Source organism: Hippocampus guttulatus, chromosome 22 (genome assembly GCF_054856545.1).
Source record: "Hippocampus guttulatus isolate MCC_2025c chromosome 22, RoL_Hgut_1.0, whole genome shotgun sequence".
NCBI classification, from domain to species: Eukaryota; Metazoa; Chordata; class Actinopteri; order Syngnathiformes; family Syngnathidae; genus Hippocampus; species Hippocampus guttulatus.
In genome coordinates, this window is record NC_141282.1 from 6,225,477 (window position 1) to 6,247,494 (window position 22,018).

The 22,018-nt window shown below is 49.2% G+C and overlaps 1 protein-coding gene across 2 annotated transcripts; it reads left to right on the plus strand.

Annotated features, from left to right (window-relative positions):
* The first annotated feature begins 10,119 nt into the window (after nucleotides 1–10,119).
* On the plus strand, nucleotides 10,120–20,671 carry tfec (transcription factor EC). Of its 2 annotated transcripts, none has more exons than XM_086103700.1 (8): nucleotides 10,120–10,388; nucleotides 15,074–15,286; nucleotides 15,764–15,865; nucleotides 17,172–17,217; nucleotides 18,108–18,164; nucleotides 18,283–18,358; nucleotides 19,156–19,303; nucleotides 19,608–20,671. In XM_086103700.1, exons 1-8 carry the CDS (start codon nucleotides 10,161–10,163, stop codon nucleotides 20,058–20,060), a joined length of 1,323 nt encoding a protein of 440 aa, XP_085959826.1. In that variant the 5' UTR covers nucleotides 10,120–10,160; the 3' UTR covers nucleotides 20,061–20,671. The 2 variants fall into 2 exon arrangements, with proteins under 2 accessions (XP_085959826.1, XP_085959827.1); XM_086103701.1 differs by lacking the exon at nucleotides 10,120–10,388 and adding an exon at nucleotides 14,184–14,780.
* The last annotated feature ends 1,347 nt before the right edge of the window (nucleotides 20,672–22,018 follow it).

The window sequence follows — 22,018 nt, forward strand, 5'->3', positions numbered from 1 at the left end:
GGTGTGGAGCACCATTCCCTGACTAGCCTATACAATGTAGCTGACAACCGGCAATGCTGCAATTTCTTTTGCATGCATTGGGCATGGATTTGGGCAACGGTGCACAGTGGCTGCCATTGGGAATGAAAAGCAGCAGATCTGCTCTATTTTGCTGCTTTGATGCAAAATTGAGCCTGGCTGGGATGAGGGAGCGCTAGTGAAAAAGCGCCAAATGACTCCCAGACTGACCACGGCGAGAAGGGAATAGAAGATGAAGATTCAGACGGCCGATATGAATCGGATTTGTAAAGGAGGAGGAAGAGAAAACATGCCGACGTGAGATGGCCGACCGATAGACTTCAAAGCGCTGTTGCGTGATGCCTTTCGCTTCTCCGGGAGGTCTTTCATGTGCTAAAGTTGCGGCGGTGAGTGTGTGTTTGTGTGAGCCTGGAGGAACGGGGCGGCCCCCGTTCCAGAGGGGGAGAGGATGGGCAGGACTCGTGAGAATACGCTCGGGTGCAACGGCCCCTGCATGGAAATCCAGCCTGGAGGAGGCCTGGAACAATTCATTTGACCTTCTCTGTACTCGGGGAAAATGCAGCGTGCTCACAACTTGGGTGTGATGGTGACAAATGCTGCCGCTCGGCAAAATGCCAAGCAAACAAACAAACAAACAAAAAATCACCTCCATCTACGCGATTAAACAAAGTGCCCCGGTGGCTTTGAGTAGAATAAAAAGGATACGGAAACAATTTGAGTAGTCACCCCCCACCCCCAAAAAAAAATAAAAAATCTGCTACAAAATGTTTTTGAAAAACAAGACCGGCAGTAGCAGATTTTCTAGCCCGGCACGCTGGGCTGTCACTTTGAGGTCTAAAAACCACAAGTAAACGTCTTTGCTACGCTTGGGACAAGCAGCGGTTTGTTGCGTTAAGATCTGCGGTCGAGCCTGTAAGTCACGGCGGGCAGTTAATCCCACGCAAAGACGCGCTGGAAGAAAAGCGAAGTCATTTGGAACGCAAACTGAGCGCGGTGGAGGGTACACGCCCGAGACAATGCGGATGATCTCAGGATGAGGACGTTTGAGCGCGGTCGGGCTATGGCGTCCGGTTCCGACCACCCATCTGGACCGGCTGAAGGCCTGGGCAACTGGACTATCTGAACCAGAATGGATGAGTGTGGGGGGGGGGGGGCTGCAGGCACACAGGAAACATTAAAAATAGCCACGTAACAAACAAACAAAAAAAAAAAGAAGAAGAAGAAACGGAATATTTTGCTCCATATGGTGAGCTGGAACAAAACAATCTTGAGCCATTGCAAATACATTCGACTGAAACGTCTTTTTCTTCCAAGTTCACCCCCCCCCCCCCTCAAATAAAATAAATAAATGCCCGTCATTCCTGACCCTCAACTATCTGGCATGCGCAGCATACTGTCAATTGAATTAGCTAATGAAATCAAGCTTCCATCCCAAATTGTCTTCTGAGCTGCTGACCCGAGTTCCCGAGGGGACAACGGGCCACTGTGCGCTTTTTAAGCACACCTCTATAAAAAGAAACATCTAAAAATAAAGCAACGCTGATGCCACCACAAAGGTCTGGAAAACAAACACCTCGTTTTTTTTTTTCTCCCTGAAGTGCAATCGGTCAAGTCATTCTTGTGATCCGTCTTTTCCTAAAACGCGAGGGGAAAATTGAAATGCTTGCCAACCCCCACCTCCCCCCCAAAAAACACTAATTGGCTGAGTTTGAATACTGCCCTTCTGACTACACTGCGTCTCACGCACGCATCGCCGACCCACAGTTCACCCTTCCTAAAGTGGTGGCACATAAGGAAAAAAACCCCCCCACACATACACACAGGCCACCTCTGGATGAAACATATCATAATCCCTCGCAGTGGCTGAGGTGGTGGAGCCTGGAAGGGGGTTGGGGATCCAAGGCCACCAAGATAGCTATTCACGGGGTCCAGATACACGGAGAGACCACCGGGATGGAAAACTGCTGTGAGGTGTTGGTGTGAGACTGCGTACCACATCCATGGGGAAAACTGGGGAGGAGCAGCCACCGTTTGAGCCTCTGGCCTCGTTGTTGCACGCCTTTCAGCACCACGGTCAAAACCATGGCTGAAGATTGTCATTCCGCCCTTTCGGCCCGAGTCTCGCCAATCACATTGCATTAAAAATTTTTTATCTAGCATGCATCGTTAGTGAAACAAAGTGACACGCTCACAGCTGGTTTTTGTTGGACCGCTTATTCCGAATGGAATGTAAGATTTGAAATGGCCAAAGATGATATCGCGGGGGCAAAAGCACACTTGCGAGAGAGCAATTAGAGCAGATGCACGAAAGGGACAAGAATGTCAAACTCAAAAGACGCCAAGGATGGATGCGTTCCATCAGTTGAGCGGTCTCCAAGGTGGGCGTGGCCAAGGCCTCCGCATCCTCCATCGCTTCGGTGAGATTACTGCCACGGATGGAGCAGGTGTCCGCAACAAAATTCCACCGCCATTTGAAAACTCCCGGCCCATACCGGCATCCTTTAATCCTATTAGGCCAAATTGAGTGAACTCGACAGTCTTTTTCAGTTAAACTATGTTCACAGACTAATAGGATTCAAAAGGAGTTGGGAGGGAGGGGCTGGGAAAGGGACGATGCGCGGAGGGTCCGAAATGGTGGCGGTGGCCAAGTGGGACCTGCTTGAGGCTCCATGCTGGTTCGGGGGTTCGGTGTTTACGAGGAGGTGTGTGGGGGGCGCGGGGGCGGGGGGGGGGGGCAGTGGGCGGCAGGCTTGATAAACTCAGAGTGGGGCGGGAGGGTGTACAAGATTCACATAAGTGGTATTCAGGGACCCCTCGTGTGTTTGTGTATGTTCCTGGTTTATACACAATGATGTGCCATTAAATGGGGAACATCCACATGATTACATTGGTGTGACTTTGGACGGGTGTAGTCACGTCATCGGAGTCATATCTCGCTTAAGGGTGACGGCCGCAGAGGAATAAATACATTTGGAAATGAAAAATAACCACGGCTGCATAATTTAAGGCTTCCAAAAGGTTCGGAGAGACAAAGGAAGGAGGAAAGAGATCTTCTGACCTTATTTGGGCTTCCTCGGTGGCGCGACAGGCAGAAAATGACAGTCGGTGAGTCCGGCGTAGGTGGCGCTATCATCAAATCCAATTGACTGATAGCTACTGCGAGACACTGTGCAGAATTAGGAAGGACAATCTCATTTTCCGGTTGCAATCGGAAGTCAGGCAGGCAGATGGCAAAAAAAAAAAAAATCCTCAGACTGAACAGTACTAATTGTGCCAAAATCAGAGCATGCATAAATAAATGACAACAACTGTCTACCATCCATGGATGAGATGAAGGGACTCAAAGTGGAGAATCAAACCGCGATACGCCGTCTATCTCATAATCACATTCAAGACACCACAGACAACATCTTTTCCGAATGCGATTAGTCTGCTATCGCTCGGCAATATTGAATTTCCCTTTGTTTCCTGCTCGTCCTCTTTTTGAACGTCAGTCTCGAGAAGAAATACGGCTAAGCGCAGCTCGCGGTTCAAAGGTCAATGTCGCTGCTCCTCTTCCTGTGCGGGACCATGTGACTCATGTGACTTGCCCTCAACTGAGCAATGCGTTGCCAATGGCCCGTTACAACTGGCTCAGACTATGAAGAATCCACAGGCACAAACTCGCCTCTGTAGTTCTGGGAACCCGGGCGGCTTCATGCGGGACGGACGTGCTAAAAAGGAGCCGCTGCCGGTGCCAAAGTCGGCAGCAAAAAGCGTCTTTTGGGTTGTTGGGGGAAATGCGCCATCGTACGATCGTCAGCATAAATAATGAGGTGGGCAAAGATCTGACATGGGGGTGGAGGGGGGGGGGGGGAGGGTGGCAGGGCCTTCCGTAACCTGACCAGGCCTTCGTTGTACCGAATCCACCCGGCACTCGCCGCCTCGTCGCCTCAACGCGACGTCAAGGCGAGATTTCGGCGGCATTTTCCCATCCGCCCAATTGACAGTTTAAGGTGGCGAGGTCAGGACAAGGAATCCCCCCCCCCCCCCCCCCCACCCCCCCTCTCCTCTCGTGCCATCCTGGCCAACGAGAGACAGCGACGCCTCGCGCGGTTCGGCCACGTGACCCCGCCCCGACCCCGCTCGGAATAATGAATGAATAACAGAGGGGATCAAGACAAAAGGCGTAAAGTGGTCCGCCCGAGCGGCGCTCTCGGCGTAATACATCCAAGAATGCCGTTAATTGGCCCTGCGGCTTTCATTCCTTGCCCGATTTCTTTCAATTCATTGACTCAAAATAATGGGTTCAGGTTCATTATCAACAGGTCAGAAGCTCTGGGAGTGCCCAAATTCTGCGGCCCGGGCTTGCCAATCAGAGGCGGCCGGCGCATGCGGACACGGGCGAGCGCCGAAAGCTTTCGGCAACCCGCGACGACGGCGCGACCGGGACCGCGTTTCTCCGCGTGGCCGTTTCGGGAGCTAACAAGCGGCGCTGCGCGTTTCGAGGCCGAGGAGGCTCCTTGCTGACACGATGCTGGAATATAACTGGTACGGGCAGGTGGGTGACCGCGACACTTCTACTCCTCCGCTGTTTGCGCGTCATACCTGAGTGGTGCTGAAAAGATCGCAGCACGCGACAGACACTCCTGGAGCATAAATAGGCAGAAGAGAGAAGCTGCCGCGCAGATGGTAACGGGCACCAGTAGCTTTGGCCGGCTTGATTTTTCATCATTTGAATGTCAAACTTGACAAGGCTTTGTCACACATCACCGCTGTTGGGTTTGCGCCATTGTTTTTCTTTCTTTTTTTTTTTTTTGTTGTTGTGGCGATTCTAATCTAATTGGATCCAGAGTGGTATCGAATTGATTTTCCATCCTAAAGTTTCTCGACTGACTGGCGCTGATCGACATAAATATTGATAATTATCATGATGCATTAAAAAAAATAATTACATTTTTTCTGGGCAAATGCATTATTTTTTTTTAAGAATGACGAATTAATATAAAAAAATACTTTCGAATGTTTGGATTTATTCTTGTATGCAGTATTTGCAGCTGTATTTATTTTTCTTTAGGACCGATTCCTGAATTGAATTTACATTGTTTTCAATATGTAACATTTTCATTTCTTGTTGTAGTAGAAATGATGTTGTCGGGCAATATCTAGTTGAATCCCTAGTACACGTCTTTGTCGATTTAACGTACGCGCTCGGGAGGGGGGGGGGCGAACAGATGTCACTCCCAGATATTTAGTACTTTTCTTTACAAGTTTTCTTTATTTTCACAGAATAGTTTTGCTTTGGTAATCATTTGAAGGATTGCATTTACTTGGGTCCACTTTTTGACTCCTCTACCCGCCCCCGCTAACTTGGCACAACTATGCGTGCCCGGCGAGCACGTGATTTGTTCAGACGTCAAAGTATTTCAGTCTGTGTTAATTGCAGCACATGCAAGGTTTCCCATACCTGGGTGAGTCATGTCAAGCAATTAATACCCTGAAACGCGCCTTTTAAGCGAGGCTTTTGGTCTCCCGGGCTCCCCGCTGCGATGAAAAAGATCGGCGTCGTCTCACGTTAGCCTCGCGCAGGTGTAAGCGCAGATGAAGAGATAGACGGCGGCAAAGCCCATCAAGAGCGCGGCGGAGACGAGCATCAAGGCAGGCCAGATGAGAAGGAGACGCGGTGAAGTGCGCAAATATGTAAATGGCGTACATCTTTTTAAGAAATGACTGATGAGAAGGAAAGTTTGAGGTTACTCCGGGTTGTTTTCTCAACTATATTGGCGCACAGGCACGAGCATTCTCCTAAAAGTCAAGTCAAGTCAAGTCAAGTCAACAGTATTTATAGAGCACTTTCAAACAGCCATCGCTGCATACAAAGTGCTGTACATGGAGCAATTTAACATGCACAATAAACAGTAAGACAAATCGGTAATAAAGGCGGTAGAAAGCACCAAACAGTAAAACCAAGAACAAATCTAAGTCATGCTGAGTCGAATGCCAAAGAATACAAGTGAGTTTTGAGGAGGGTTTTGAAGATGGGCAGCGAGGAGGCTTGCCGAATGTTTAGTGGGAGGTCATTCCAGAGAGAGGGACCAGCAACAGAAAAGGCTCGATCCCCTCTGAGCCTCAGTTTAGTTCTTGGTACTTCTAATAAAGTCTGGTCCACAGACCTGAGGCGCCGGGCAGGTGTGTAGGGGCGGATGAGCTCAGAGAGGTAAGGTGGCGCGAGATTATTCAGAGATTTGAAAACAAATAAGAGGATCTTGAAAATAACTCTAAAATGAATGGGGAGCCAGTGAAGGGATGCCAGAGTAGGAGTTATGTGCTCCCTCTTACGAGTACCAGTCAAGAGGCGAGCGGCGGCATTCTGGACCAGCTGAAGGCGCTTAATGGAGGACTGGCTGACTCCAAAGTAAAGGGCATTGCAGTAATCGAGCCGGGATGTGACAAAGGCATGAATTACCATCTCAAAGTGTTCATGTGAGAGGAGAGGTTTTATTTTGGCCAGCTGTCTAAGGTGAAAGAAGCTGGATTTAACAACGGCACCAATTTGCCGATCGAGTTTGAAATCACTGTCCAGTTTAAGGCCCAAGTTTGAGACTGTTGACTTAAGATAAGGAGACAGGGGGCCCAAGTCTACAGGATGGAATGTACAAGGGCCACTGGGACCAAACAATATCACCTCTGTCTTCTTTTCATTGAATCTCAAGAAATTTTGTGCCATCCAGGTTTTGATTTCTTCCAGACAGGATAGGAGTGGCCTTAATGAGAAGGCGTCTCCATGTGTAAAAGGACTCCATGTGCGGCGTAAAAGCGAAGAGACAACCCCCCCCCCCCCCCCCCCCATCACCTTTCCAAAAATCACACGGGCAATAAGAGAAAAAGTGGGACTTAGATCCCCCCCAAACATATCGTGAAATAGCAGCAATCTCTATCATTCCTCTGACACTTTGGCTGATCACGTTGTAGTATGCATGCCAGGCCACTAGATGGCAGTGTCCCTGTGATCACAGCGCATTACTTTGCCATTGTTTTTTTTTTTTTTCCTCTCAATCATTTTTCATCGTAGGTCATGATGATGAAATGCATGGACAAAAAAAAAAAAATCGGGACTCAATTTCAGCCCTGGAGTTTGGATGGCGAGCCGAGCGGTGCAAAGGACAAGCCGCTCTTTGTATCCACAGAACAAACCGTACGATATTCGGTTCGGGTAAGGTCAAAGCTTGATCTCATTTTCTGCTTAGTTCTCATTAAAAAGCAATTGCATTATTTCATTTTCCACAATCGAGTTAAAAGTGGAGCGGGGGGGGGGGCAGGAGGGGTGGGGTGGGGTGAAATCGACAAGCCCGCCAAAAAAGCTTTTGAACAGTGCCTTCACAAATGCATTTAGGATGAGCCATTTGATGCTGCATTAAGCTTCAAAGTTCAGACATCGATGGGAATTTTTTTTTTGTGGTTCCAATGATTCAAAGATGGCACGGCCTTATCATCAAAGACTGTTGATGCGCTCCCAACTGCAGTTTTGGTCTTTCTTTGCGCTCACTGCTCGTTGGCACATTTGACAACACGAGTCAGAGGGCACTTCCGGGAAGTGCGCTTGAATCTGCTCAGGTTCCCTCGTCTCTCATTATCTCATCCGCTGAGTCTCTTGCACTCGTCTCCTTTCAACTTTCTCACACGGGCCGCTTGCAAGTTTTACTCTGGCTCTCCTCAAACACAATCGAGACACAGTCCCCGCCTCTCTTTAGCAACATTAATATCGAATCACGCGTGCACTTTCTTGACGACTTCACCGCCGCGAGGAAAGACTTGATTTGCTTGACTGTCTGTCAAGGAAAGAGACGGCAATTTCACTCAGACATCATTTCTCAAAGCGCGATTCTGTCTTGAACAACGAGGCACTCTACCCCTAATGCTGGCTCCTTACAGAATTGCACTTGAAAGTTCTACTTTGGATTCAGTGGAATTGCCAACGATCATGTCGTCGTATTATAAACGGCATGGGATAAAGGTTGTGACGACTTTCACATTGTCTCTTTACACGTCAATATCGTTGCGAATCGTTGACTATGTTCGCATGAGGTTTAAGCTAGCAGATTTCAGGCTAAGCGGCATAGGTAAGAAATTCTTCTCCGTTGCTGTAGTGGAGGCGGCTGACTGGAGAGCGCAGGTGTGCGAGCAGCAGCGGCGTGCGCATGCAGCTTTGGGCACGTGCACGCCCCCTACACGTCTTCCAACACACGGAGCTCTTGCGAGAATGGCCGCCGAATCAATTTAGTTGCAAAAATTGTATTATTCCATTTGACTAATCACATCAACTTGGTGCCGCACGCATCTTCAAGCCACCCCTCTGGCCCGTGTTTATTTTGGCGATCTATAGTGGTACAATCGGAGGTGCAAGATTGTTCTTTCATTTAAGTTTTTTTTTTCTTTTTTTACATGCATGCCAGCAGTTCACCTCAGCAAAAAAAAATCACAAAAAGTGAGATGTTGGCTGCCCGCTCGGCACCGGAAAAAAAGCTTCCTCCTTTAATCCGTGATACAATATTGCCCCTGTCACATCCTTCGTTACGGTCCGATTTGTGATGAGGAAATGACATTAACGGGCAGACAAAAGATATTTTTGTTCGCCGGCTGAGCAGCGTGGCTTTCAGTTTATTTTAAACACCAGTGGCTTGTCTTGAATCCGACGGGGCGCGCCTGATCATAAGATAGTGCAGGTAAGGGCGTTTAAGATCCGGCTCGATTGTGTTTTGTCACAGAGCATCATCAGTAATGCATCGGAATTTGAGTTCCCACAATGCGACAAAATTGGAGGGTTAAAAGTTCCGATGAGTCGGCAAACCTGTTGGAATTCTCCTGATTGGGATATTAGCCATAAGCGCGTACAGTTCCCCCTGCATGTAATCCGCCGAAAACGTCCGCCATATTTAATTCATACGGGCATCATTAGAAGTGCAGCGGCGCCGCGTGTCCATTACGCATTCCTTTTCGAGCGATGATAAAACAGTCCTCAGATGTGCGAGCCGCACTTTGATGCGAAGGCCTCAGAAGCCGGGCCGGCCGTTACGAGGTGCGCCTGATGTTTTAAACATGGCGCGTGTGCCGGGCCACTAACAAAGGTGAGCAACTTGTGGCTCCCCACCGCCCGCCAAGAACTTGGGATTTTCACCGGGGCGCGATAACGCATTGCGATACAACCGCGAGACGTGAAAACGCGCGGCGGCGATGGGCAAAATGAGCAATCGTTTGGCGATTGATTTTGGATGGCTTATAAAAGCCAAGAGGGAAGTACAACAGACGAAGGGGCCGGGGGGTTGGGGGTGGCTAGCGGTAGCTATTTACGACGCGTCGGGCACGTTCTAACGGGCTGACTAAAATTCCGATTGTGCCTCCTGTTGAAGGGTACGGCAACAAATCGGCCCGACTCCAAGAAAACGTGAGCTAGCGTCAGGCGCCGAGCGGCGGTCACGTGGACACGCGAGGGAAAACACGAGCCTCAGATGGCGACCTTTGGTCACGGCGGCTAAAATAATGCCGCGATGGACGCGCATTGAGGCTTTAATGAGCTTCTCCGTGTGTGGAGCAAATGCAGCCGGTCGCATTAGCTCAAAACGCGTCGCGGCTTTCAAAAGCGCCAACTGTTCGGATTGGACTGAACCACATTCATTTGCTCGATCCAATTTTGCATCCAATCCAAATGTTCAAGTGGAATTGTTTCACTGAGAGAGAGAAATGACAAACAACTTTTTTTTTTTTTTTTTTGTCAAATGGGCTTTGGGGGTCAAAGAGGAAACATTCTTGAAGTGTGTGAGAGGTAAATTTGCAACGTGTGAGTGTTACGTTTTTTTTCGCGGAAGCGTTTACAACTTCCAATGGCATTTGTTTGGCTGCTAGGAAAGAAAAAAAAAAAAGGCCCAACAAGGGAAGCGGCTGTCATGGAGATAACCTGGCAGAATGTGCTGAATTTTCTGCAGGAAGGAAAAGTGTGGCCATGTGCACGCAGAAGCAACTTGTTAGCATGTCGCTCGCTCGCACGCAGGCCCAACCGCCGCCACTGGTTCTGCTTCTGTCAGGTTTTTCCTCTAACATACACAAACGCGAGCGCGCGTGCACAGGAAGAAGCGGCCCGTTTAGCTCCCCAAATAAGCTGATGTGTCATGCCTTCGTTTCCTCGCCGATATTTCTGCAAAGCTCAGGAAGGAGACTGCGGGTCCTCGTCTTTTTCTTCCTCTTCTCTCTCTCGCCCGCTAAGCCCCGACAGATCGGCTCCCTCCCGAGATTTGCGCTTTTCCAACCCCCCCCCCGCGATGGGAGAGTCCGCGGGCGCCATGAGTCGACGTTGCGTGGTCAAAGTGGTCACTCTGACGGAGATTCAGCTGCTGCAGGTAGGACGGCGCAAGTGCGTGGGGAAGGGAGGGGTGGTGGGGGGGAGGGGGGGGGGGGTCGCGAAATCAGGCTCACTCTTGCGTTCGCGGCTCACACCTTCAGTAGAAACGAGACCGGCGTGTCCGCTTTCAAGATAAAGTCAACGACGCCTGACTCATCGTACGGAAATGAATCCTAACCTCCTTCAGCTCACGTAGCAAAAGGCGCCAGATCGGAAAAAAAAAATCGGCACATTCTTGAATGGCACTGCACAGCATGCGTCCAGATATGTCTCAAATCGCCTTCTCGGAGATCTGTTAGCCGTACCGTATCGAAGCGAATCGCGATCCCGCGGAATCGAACCGAATGGTGACAGTTGAAAACCTTGACATCCTTTGAATCGTATCGTACGGCGTTGCATTGAGAATCGGATCGAAGCGTCCCATTTGCGACCCGCTGCACACCCCTACTGGCGATGACATTCAAATGCGGCGTTTTAATTTGAATTCGGCCCTGACCGATGACTTGGCTGGCTGATTTAATGACATTCAAACATTTTCCTCCCCAAAATCGGAACCCCCCCCAAAAACATTCAGCTGAGTAATTTTAAGTTCAACAAATACTAACGGGCAAAGCATTGTCCAATGTTCTGCCTGTCATGCATGCCTTGATTGTTGTAAGCACGAAGGATCTAAATATCTTAATCAGACGATTAATCGGTTATCTGATATAAAAATATCGGAATCAGCCTCAGTCGTGCCCTAAAATGACGTGATTATTAGGCGTGTAACTGTACATGACTTCATATTCTGATTATTTATGGATGTATTTATTTATTCATGAACTGACGAAACAGTCGGCTACAACGCGCCACATATTAGGGAAGCTTTGGCCACATTTCCACTCCAAATGCACTGCAGCTCAGCCTCTAAAATCATATTTTGGACTGTTGACCAGAATGTTCACGTCTTAAAAAGAGAGAACAAATGATGAATGTGTATTTTTGTCGGTGATGGTACTCGAAATCACTTCAATGACCAAGCTTTCATTGATTGGTTCATTGATTGGCCACTTGATTGCAACACGATGCAAGTTGGCACTTTGCGTTTGGTTCCCTTACTGCAGCAAATGTGAAGTGTCTTTTTTCTTTTTTCGCATTCCGCTACGCCCATCACGATGATGCGCTCAAAAGCGGCTCTCTGAGGGCAACAAAAACAACGATGCTGTCTGTCGCTCGTGATAGAAACACGTGTGGACGCCCCTGCCCTAACGGGTTTATCCACGGCGCGTTCACGTCGGCCCGTCTTTCATAAGCAGCTGGATTTTTTTTTCTTTTTCTGAAGTGAAACGAGAACTTGAGCAAGACTGAAACTTTGTTTGCACAACCACTTTTTTTGGGGGGGGGGGGGGGGCTACAATCGGCATGCGCATTGGACTTTGAGAGCAGCAGTTACTTGATTTCACCTCCGTCCACGGATGGACGGATGGACGGACGGACAGACGGACGAAGAGAAATTCACTTCATGCACCGTCTGACCTCCCGTGGGCGGTACGGATGTTTTCGGGCAAACTGGCCGTGATACACATGACGCGGAATCAGCATCCGCGAGCCCGATTTTGCCATGCCTGGTTATGTCACTGAGGACCACTGAGCCGTTTGTGCGCGAAATTCACTGTCGATCGAATAAGTACGATCAAGTGATCAAAATTAGGAAGTATTTCACTCCACTTTGGGGGTTGCTTATATGCAGGACATGGACAGAATTGGCTGCATATGAACAAAAAAAAAACACAGTGGTGACAGAAACCACCTGAATCCGTCCAAAGTTAGAATAAAATTCAAATAAAAATCGGACTTGAATTGTACTTCAAAAGAATTACAATTCAAATTGACTCATTTCCCCGCCGCTAACATCCGCTCAGTTTGGATTTCTTTTTTTAAACCAGATTATTCTTCTGAATCTAATCTTCCCCCAAACTTTGCGACATTCCAGTCAGGCTGTGGCTGAGTTTTGCATTGCTTGCCCCCCCCCCCCCCCCACCCCCTCCTGTTTTAACCGTGTTGTCTGGGTTGTCTTTTGGCTGCAAAAAAAAAAAGAAACTACTTTTCAGTGACCGAATGCAAAATAAATAAATGAATAACTAAGATAAAATACCCCACTCCCGCCCCCAAACCCCCCCCAACTATGGACCGCCCAATGCACGTTAGTGACTGACGTCAATATCTGAGGTGCGCCTTCAAGCAGCCTCAAACAGTGGGCGGATTGTTGCAGCAGGTGCCAAACACAGCTCAGCATCCCCCCAAGAGAAACAATCAAGTGTCTCAAACCAAACAATTGAGGGGGGGGGGGAAGAATTTTTTTTTTCCCAAACTCGGGCCAGGATGGATTGAATTCTTCTCCCATTGCTGTCTCCGTGAGTGTGTGCGTGCATGCATGCGTGCCTGCATGTGTGTGTAGGGCCATTGATAATCTTCTGGCATGGCCTCTTCACACTTGCACAGACGCGCCATTGTGGAGTTCAGTTTCGGTGACTGAAGCGCCATAACCTCTCCAATCTAATCGGATTCCTTTAAGTGGATAACAAGCGCATCTCCCGTCATTTTACAGTAGCGAAAATGGCAATGGCAAACCAGAACAGTGAGCTCACACACACACACACACACACACACACACGCGAGCGCGATTGTGTGTGTGTGTGTGTGTGTGTGTGTGTGCACGCGCAGCAGCTTTGGCGTGGTCGTCGGAAAAAGAAAATAGATTGACTAACAACCGGCGTCTCGTTGAGGGAGATAAGACGGACAAGATGAGTATCGCGGCGAGGACGCTCTCAGTGAGGTGGATGCCGCCGATTTTGTGTTTTGGGCAAAAACAAAAATCAATCAAACGCTTTCGTTTGACTTCCGGAAACTGAAACTTCTCGTCTGTGTGCCAATTTAAGGAACTCTGTTTGTGGGCCGGTGAGGAACCAAATACTTTTGTGTTCTATTTGTTCTGCAAATCGACAAGAGGGTCATCTGTGGTAATACTAGCAACGAGTGTTTTTCTCAAGGGGGACATTTGATCAACTTGAACATTAATCGTGGCATTGGGACGATATGGGATAAAATGTTTACGGGAGCAGACGAGAGCGGGATTATCCAGGAGGGCAGGGGTGTCCAAACTTTTGCGTTTGAGGGCCGCATGACTTTCAAATTCTTCAAGTTTTTGAAACACGCTAAAGTCAGTTAAGAAAGTCATCAGGACTTTCCACCTCGTTCATCTCACCTTTCTGTTCAAGGTGACGAGGCAAATTGTAGACGATTTTGGGGTGGCCAACAGCCCTCTATCTGAGAGTAGATCCGGCTCTGCACTGAACAGCCGCCAAACAGACCTGAAATGTGAGCTATTTGGAGAGGATTCTTCCCTGCGTGTGGTACACAAACAACGTGGAGCATTCGAGCCCCCCCACCCCCAATACGGAATCATCAATGTGACGGACAGCAAACGTTTAATTCTTCGGAATTATCAGACTGGTACTCGACCAGTCAAAAGGTCACGCGGGCACGGAATGATTCTTATCACCGATTAGGAGTTCAAGTAAGTTCATACAATGTGATTTTTTATTTTTATTTCTAAATTTTCACCTTTCAATGGACTACTACAGACAGTCGCAATGATGTTTTCAAACTGCTGCTTACAATACGCACAGGATGAGATCATTTAAAAATAGCTGAGCGACCGAACGCTAACAGAGGCGCGTTACAACAGTGAGCGGCATTGTCGGGAATTGAAGGACGCATTTCGGGTGACATACGACTTCTGGAAATAGTCGTCAGGCGTATGATAGCCCGAGACCCCCAAATGGGTTTTATTGACGCCGCCGTCGGCGGAACCGATCGTTCCGAGCGGTCCGCATTGACAGCGGTGAGCGATTGAGAAAGGCTGGTTAAAAACGGCATGAGTTGAGTTATTTAAAACCCCGACTGGAGAACAAGGTTCATTTGTGCCGCCGCAACCCCTGGAGCAGGCAGAAAAGGACTTCGGGAGCGAGACGCCGATTGGCCGCTCGGACAGAGAGGGGCGGTCCCGCTGAATTAGCGAGAGACGCTAAAGGCGGACGTCCTGCAGTGATCAAACCCCGGGTGATCTGACAGCCGGTCGTTTGAAGTGATTGTCGCGCTCCGCCACATGAAGGCCTCCCCCCCCCGCCCCCCTGGCTTTGGGCCTAATGAGTTCACTTAGGGCCCTTTAGAAGGACACGGAGTCAACACGGAGCCACGAGAGCAAGAGGAGAGCAGCGGCGGCAGACTCGGATGCCTAAACTTATCTCGCTGCTGTCCGCCAACAAACCCGGTCTGAAGATTTTTGAGAATGCCACACTTATCTGACTGCGGCTACTACGCGATGCGGGATGCGACCAGAGCTTCCAACGTAAGACCGTCAAAAACTCCAAAAATTTCTTTGTCGGCACTTTTGCAGCTCAAAACGAGAAACTGGTCCAACTTGAATTCTGTTTTTTTTTTTTTTTAAATTCCAAAAGGAACGGAATTAAAAAAAAAAAAGCTGAGTCTATTTACGAGAAAAATGCAACCTGCGGAAAAAAAACCAACTGACCGAGTCGTGACTCACGTATAGTTCTGCATCCCGAGTGAGATCATCATTTCGCAATAGCCGCGACACCTGCGCGACATCTGCCGACTTTGACGTTGCGGTCCCGTCCGCAGGTCCAGAGCCAACTGGAGAACACCAAGTTTCACCTCCATCAGAGTCAGCAGGTCAAGCAGTACCTGACGCTGGGCTCCAAGTTGGCCTCGTCGACGGCCCACCCCCACCCCCACGGCCCCGGCCAGCCGCTGCCCACCGTGCCCGTCATGCGCAACGTCGACGACCCCAACAGCCCCGGCGCCCTGATGGCCATGGCCAACCACGACAGCGAGGTGAGCGCCGGCGGCAGAAACGAAAGCGCTCGGTCGTTCGTCTTCCGAGGAAGTGAAATTACCGCAGCTGGGATAAAGGGCGACGCGAGCAATGACACATTTTCCCGACAGCGCCGTTCGAAATATACCGATCGGCGGTTATGACCGCGATTGCTCTCGAGCCATGACTCGGCGTCCTCCTCCCACATTCTTTGATTGAGATAAGAGGTAAGGCTTGTTTTCGACAGCGGGCGGAAGTACTTCATCGACAACTTGAGACTTTGTCATCTCTGACGAGAGAGTCTCACACGTGGGGGAGTTTGAGAACAGAGGATGTTTTTCCCCATAACAAAGGCCGCGCGCTTGCTTCGGATTTTTCTGTCGTGGGATGAGCGCTGGTGGGAAGTCCCTCCTCCGGCGGTGGACAGCGCGCCACTTTTGGGTGCCGGCATTCTCGGTCAGTCGTCGGTGCGCTCTCATGTCTCGATTTCTTTTTAGTTCCCAATGGATGAAGTGATTGACGACCTGATCAGTCTCGAATCGGGCTTCAAAGATGGAGGCCTGGATTGCATGGAGTCCAACATCCTCATGCAAAACAATGTAAGTAGGCCCAAAAGCTCACACCGCGCCTCGTGAACGTGCATCACCGGCTTCTCTCTGCCTTTTTTTTTATTTTTTTAATTCAGAAATCTAAGGTGGCAGCTTGGGGGGGAGTAGTGTGGGTGGGAAGGGTGGCCTTAGGGGGGGAGGGCAGGGGTGCTATCTTTGAGGTCAGCCGAAGCCGAGAGATGAGTCAAAGTTCATCTCGGCTTAGCAGGAGTTCTCACATCAGTCAAGAAGATGGCCGCCTCTGCTCAAGTCGAGCCCTCCAAAGTCCATTCCGACCATGACACCTTTCCGCCCGACGACACGGCGGCTCCTGAGACTGATGCTATGGCAATGCAGCCAAAGCCAATCAATCCCTCCGAGCTTGCAGACAAAGACTCGGACCGATTGATAAAGTGACGTGGAGATACTGCCACAGTGGAATGGGAGTGAGAGGCTGGGGCTGGCTGAGATAAGGTCTCCTTGCTCGTCGGTATCAAACGCAGATTTTTTTGGGGGGGGTGGGGTTCCCCTCGGGTTCTTGGTGCGAATGGGACTGTTCGGGATCGACTCGAAATATTAGTCCGACCCGTTTGGTGACAATTTCAACACATTGGGCAATGCATACGTAAGTCGGTGTACTGTCCCGTCACAATGGGAGGAGACATCGTGAATTGTTGGAATCTTTTAGATAAGTTCTCCCCCCCCCCCCAAAACCCCCCCTCCCCTTCTTCTTCCATCCTGTTGAGATAATGAAGGGAAAAATGCACTTCTTTTTTTTTTTCCCTCTCAACCGACACGCTTCCTTCAAACGATCCCCCAATCATTCGCACGACGCCGTGGATCAAATCAGCTCGGAATTCTTCGGGGGGGGGGGGACTTTTGCAACGACAGCCGTAGAAAAACAGTTTGGGCTCCGTTCCGTGCAGTTGACCCAGCTCGGCCTTTTCATCTGACGGGATGCTATTTCCAACACAGAGCCCGCGTCTGTGTGGGGTGGAAGGGTTTTGAAAATGGGGGATTAGACGAGGTCAGGGGTGGGGGGGGGGAGATAAAGCCTGAACAGAGGTCGCGCTCATCCACTTTGTAGGATCTCGTACGAGTGACTTGCAAGGAGCAGTGAGGGCTGGCCTATTTTCCTGAAAGCTTCCGCTCGTCTTCATCCAGGATATTCCCAGATCAGGGCTCTCGCAAACACAATGAGTACCCGAGAGTTGTTTCTCAATGCCGCAAATACGGTTTTCAAATAATGTTGTTTTGAGGCAGCGATTTTTTAAAATTCTTATTTTTTCCCCGTTTGTGTCCCTTTTGTTGGCGACAGGTGTCCCTCAGTAGCAGCATGCTGGACGTGTATGGGGGTGAACAAGGTACGAACCCCCCTAATGGTGGACTGAGTCCCACATCTAACCCCACAAAGCTCACAGTAAAAAGGGAATCCACAGGTATGAACTCATACCAGAGCCTCGACAAACAATATCGCCAGTGGTCAACGTGCACCAACGCAACGACCTCCAAAAGAAAATAAAAAAATAGTACTCTTGGATTGGATCTCAAGTGTACCTAATGTTGTGGCCATTGGGGTCAAGATAAGCTGCCCCATACGATTTCTTTGAGACATCGCACATTTATTTGGGCGGCTATAAAATTTGGGTTCCTTTTGGTTCAAAAACAAACAAACAAACAAACAAACCCCCCCCCCCCCCACTTCGGCCCATTGAGACGTGTTTTATTAATATGCTGCATCAAGCATAGAGGCCTAAACGATTTAGGAAACTGAACCTTCCGTACGCAGTGGCGTGCGGGCACTGCGGGACAATGTGCACACGCATGCACACACACACCAAATTGTCGTGATTGAATCAACAGAGACAAATTGGCAAATCTAATTTAAATCCCCTAATTGGGTAATTTGGAAGAATGTGAATGCAAATCTAAATGCGGTGGCATTTTCTTGCCCCTTCTCCAAGGCCGCTCCGTAAATTTGCCTAATTGCAGAGTAGGGCCTTCTAAAAAAGCGCTTACTTTTTGGCCACAATGAGCTGCAGAAATGCGGCAGGAGATAAACTGGGCTCTCATTCATTCATTCTGTGTGTGTGTGTGTGAGAGAGGTCAAGCTGGCGAACGCACGGGTGGAAACGGCAGATTCAGGCCGGCTTCGGCTCTGAGCGCCCTCAGTGTCTCCCTTGACTGGAGCTTTTTGTCTGGATCAACCGCGTCGCTAATGCATCTGTGCTATCGTTTTTCTTTGTCTCGACAGAGCACGACACGCGGGTCATGGCCAAGGAACGGCAGAAAAAAGACAACCACAATCTAAGTGAGCGTCCACACACACTGATTTCGCCGCCCCCCCCCCCCCCAAAAAAATGGCAACTCACCTTAACTGACCTTAAACTCACCTTTGTTTTTTTTTTTTTCTTCTTGTTGACTTTCAGTCGAAAGAAGACGAAGATACAACATCAACTACAGGATCAAAGAGCTGGGGACGCTCATACCAAAGTCAAACGACCCGTGAGTTGATCGAAAGCAAGCTGATGGTCAACAGACAATCATTCGAAGCCGAGGTGGCTTTACTTGTCCCGAAATGAGAAAAAACAAAACAAAACAACAACAACAACAAAAAACGTCCCAATGGCTCAAAAAGCAATTGAAACCGCGCTTGAACTTGCGACTGTCGTTTGGGTCATGAATGGGGAGAGGGGGGGGGGGTCAGAAGCACGGGGGGTCGAATTTGAATCCGGTGGCCATCTCGAGCAATTGAACTCTGGCGTGCGCTGAAACGGGAGGTCGGCGCCGCCGTTGGCAGCGGATCCAAAGAGATGATTAACTTTGATCCAATTGGGGTCTCGTACCTGCAGAACGAGGACAATTCCTCTACCTTGCCTTGAAAAAGGCGGGCGCTAATCTCGCACCTTTGAGTTGCCAATTCAGCCCACCCCCCCTCACCTTTTTTTCCCCCAGGATTAATTTTAGACACAGAGGAAGCGCATACGTAGCTACTTAATTATTCTATTAAAATCCCCTTTCAGACTTCCATGTTAGGTCCAAGGAAGAATAATTGCCACGTGTAAATCATCATTTCTCATAAAAGACTCGGGGTAGGGGGGCGGGGGGCGTGTTAAAAACAGCCCAGTTTAACTCATTCAGCTCCTTCTTTCTCCTACCGCGCCCCCCCCCCCCCCAAAAAAAATTTTGAATACATAAAGTAGCTGGGATTGGACAAAAAACGTGAAAAACTGTCCTTGGCAATGAATGACTTTAAAAAAAAAAAAAAAGGTTATCTTGAAGGGCTTTCTTGGCACGTGCAGGGACATGCGCTGGAACAAAGGCACCATCCTGAAGGCCTCGGTGGAGTACATCAGGTGGCTGCAGAAGGAGCAGCAGCACGCTCGCGAGCTGGAGAGTCGCCAGAAGAAACTGGAACAGGCCAACAGGAGGCTGATCCTCCGGATTCAGGTAAGGAGGACCAACGGTCCCACCAAGCACCAGGCACCGTGACCCCGACCCGAGCTCCCCATCCTCATCCGTGCCGAGAAGAAGCGACAAGTCGCCATTCAAGAATTTGCGTTTCACCAATCAGAACTACTTGGGGAGGAGAGCAGTAAAAAAAAACGGGAATGATTGACCCACCCCATAATGTTTAGGACCGCCAAAAATGCGCCAAATTTAGCCGCTGAGCGCCCCCCCCGGCCTGCCGATCTCGTCCGCCCGTTGCGGATTTTCACCGAGTTTGGCGGTGAGCGTTTTGATTCCTCCGCAGGAACTTGAGATCCAGGCCCGGGCGCACGGCCTCCCCAACCTTGCCACCTCGTTGGTGACCACGGAGCTGAATTCGCACCTTCTCAAACAGCAGCAGTCGTCCCCTCACGCCCCGCAGCCCCCGCTCTACCAGGAAGAAGACCCCAACGGCGATTACCTGCAGCGGATATCCGCGGGGGCGGCCGGCGCGCCGAGCGCCCCCGCGCCATCCGGGCCGCAGGACCACGCGGCGGGCGCCGACGGCTGCGCCGCCTTCTCCGACCCGCTGTCGCACTTCACCGAGATTTTCGGCGCCGCGCTCAAGGGCGAGCAGCGGCTGGACCAGATCCTGATGGACGAGGCGCTGTCCCCGTTCGGCGCCGACCCGCTGCTGTCGTCCGGATCGCCCCGGGCCACGTCTAAGGGCAGCAGCCGCCGCAGCAGCTTCAGCTCAGGGGAGGGCGACGACCTCTAATCCCCCCCCCCCCCCCAAAAAAAAGAGTGACTTCACCCTGCGCAGGCCCCCCTCCCTTTCCTGTATGTTTCGTACAGCCCGTGGACCTCCCGACCTTTACGGCATCTCTGCCTCGCGCAAAGAGCAGAAACAGACTCGTACGAAAGAAAAAGGGAGAAACTGAATTTGTTTTTTTTTTTGGGTCACGCTGTACGAGCTGCACACTGAATTCGACTGCAAAGAACTGCTGAGATCCCGCCCACACACTGTTTTTATTATTATTTTTTTTCCCCAATTCGGGCGATTCCGACGTGCCTTATTCAGTCCACGCCAGGGATGGGCGACTCCAATGCTGGAGGGGTGGAGGTGGGGTCGGGGAGGGGGCACAATTTTTCATCAGGGCTAATAAGGGGCCGCATTGGACGACAGTTGCCCGTCCCTGGTCTAAGCTACGGCGTCACTGTCATGCCTAACACTGTGCTTTTTTTTTTTTTTTTTACATATATATTTATACATGCTTAATCCGTGTACTCATAAAATATATTTACAATACACTGTATAATATCTAACATGCAACTTTTTTTTTATTCACAGTAGGGGTGGGGAAGACTATAATAAACCCCTTTTTTTTGATACAATTGGCTTCCAATCTTCGATTGTGCTTCATTTTGAACCCCCCCCCCCCCCCTAAAAACGCTTGGTGCACAAATCAGTGTGCAAAACTAGATGGGAGGTTTTGCGGTAAAAGCGAAGGTGGCTGATTGGGAACGCGAGGAGGAAGTGGATAATAAAGACGAGTCGCGCGGCAGCTGATGAGCCCTTGAGCGCGCGTAATGACGAGAAAGAGCGGCCACCGCTGCCAAGTTGCCTGTGAGATGAGCTGCGAATAAAGTTGGCAAAAGTACGTTCAATTAAAAAGTACGGGAAAGAGAAAAAAACAAAAAAAAAGTTGAGAAATATCACAAATTCTTTGATCGCACGTGAATTGACGAAAAGCGGAACAAATAGCCACACCAACCAACACGCCACCGCTGCTGTCGACCACGACTCACACTCACACGCGAGCACCAGATGAGCACCGCTGACATCAGAACTATTCGGAAGATCACACTTCATCAAGGCGAGTATCTGAAGACGCACGCCACCAAGCATCCGACAACACGTCAATGGTGAAGGCTTTTAAAAACACATTTGGGAGACTTCCTACTCTCCCCTTTATCCGCAACCGATTAGATCCTCAGGTTTGGGAAAGATCTGCTCAAACTCTCTTGAACACCATCTGCTGATTCGCTTGAAGGCGATGCAAGAAGAAAGAACGCCAACAAAATACTTTGGATTTGTGCACAACATAAAGCTGCTTACATGAAGTCCAACAGCAGGTGGCAGCAATGCACCGTGTAATGCACTCGGTCAATTGACAACAGCAGGGTGCACATTTTTTTTCTTCTTCCAGCATATCAATAGCAATATGATAAATTTCACACGCACAAACTATATATATAGATAGATCTATATAGATATATAGATCTATATAGATATCTATATCTATATATAGATATAGATATCTATCTATACAGATATAGATATATCTATCTATCTATATACAGTATATATATCTATATACATCTATCTATCTATATATAGATATATATATCGATATATATCTATATATAGTATATATAGCTATATATATCGATATCTATATATAGATATAGATATCGATATATATCTATATATACAGGTATCTATATACAGTATATATATATATATATATATATATATATATATATATATATATATATATATATATATACACATACGTACACACACACACAGGTCATTTTTGGTACAGTTCCTGGCTAAATTCTGTCCAACATCATGACTCGCACACTCCGGTGACAAATCTAAAACGGGGATGGGATGCCATGAACCACCCCCACTCCCAGCCGAGGGGGGGGGGGGGTTCCCTGTCACCAAAA

What these genes read in the sequence shown, in the direction of transcription:
- tfec (XM_086103700.1), top strand. Translation starts at nt 10,161, where the DNA reads ATGCCTTCGTTTCCTCGCCGATATTTCTGCAAAGCTCAGGAAGGAGAC. An exon ending in CGTGTATGGGGGTGAACAAG is followed by an intron (nt 17,218 to 18,107) that starts GTACGAACCCCC and finishes TTGTCTCGACAG; the next exon opens with AGCACGACACGCGGGTCATG. An exon ending in AAAAGACAACCACAATCTAA is followed by an intron (nt 18,165 to 18,282) that starts GTGAGCGTCCAC and finishes GTTGACTTTCAG; the next exon opens with TCGAAAGAAGACGAAGATAC.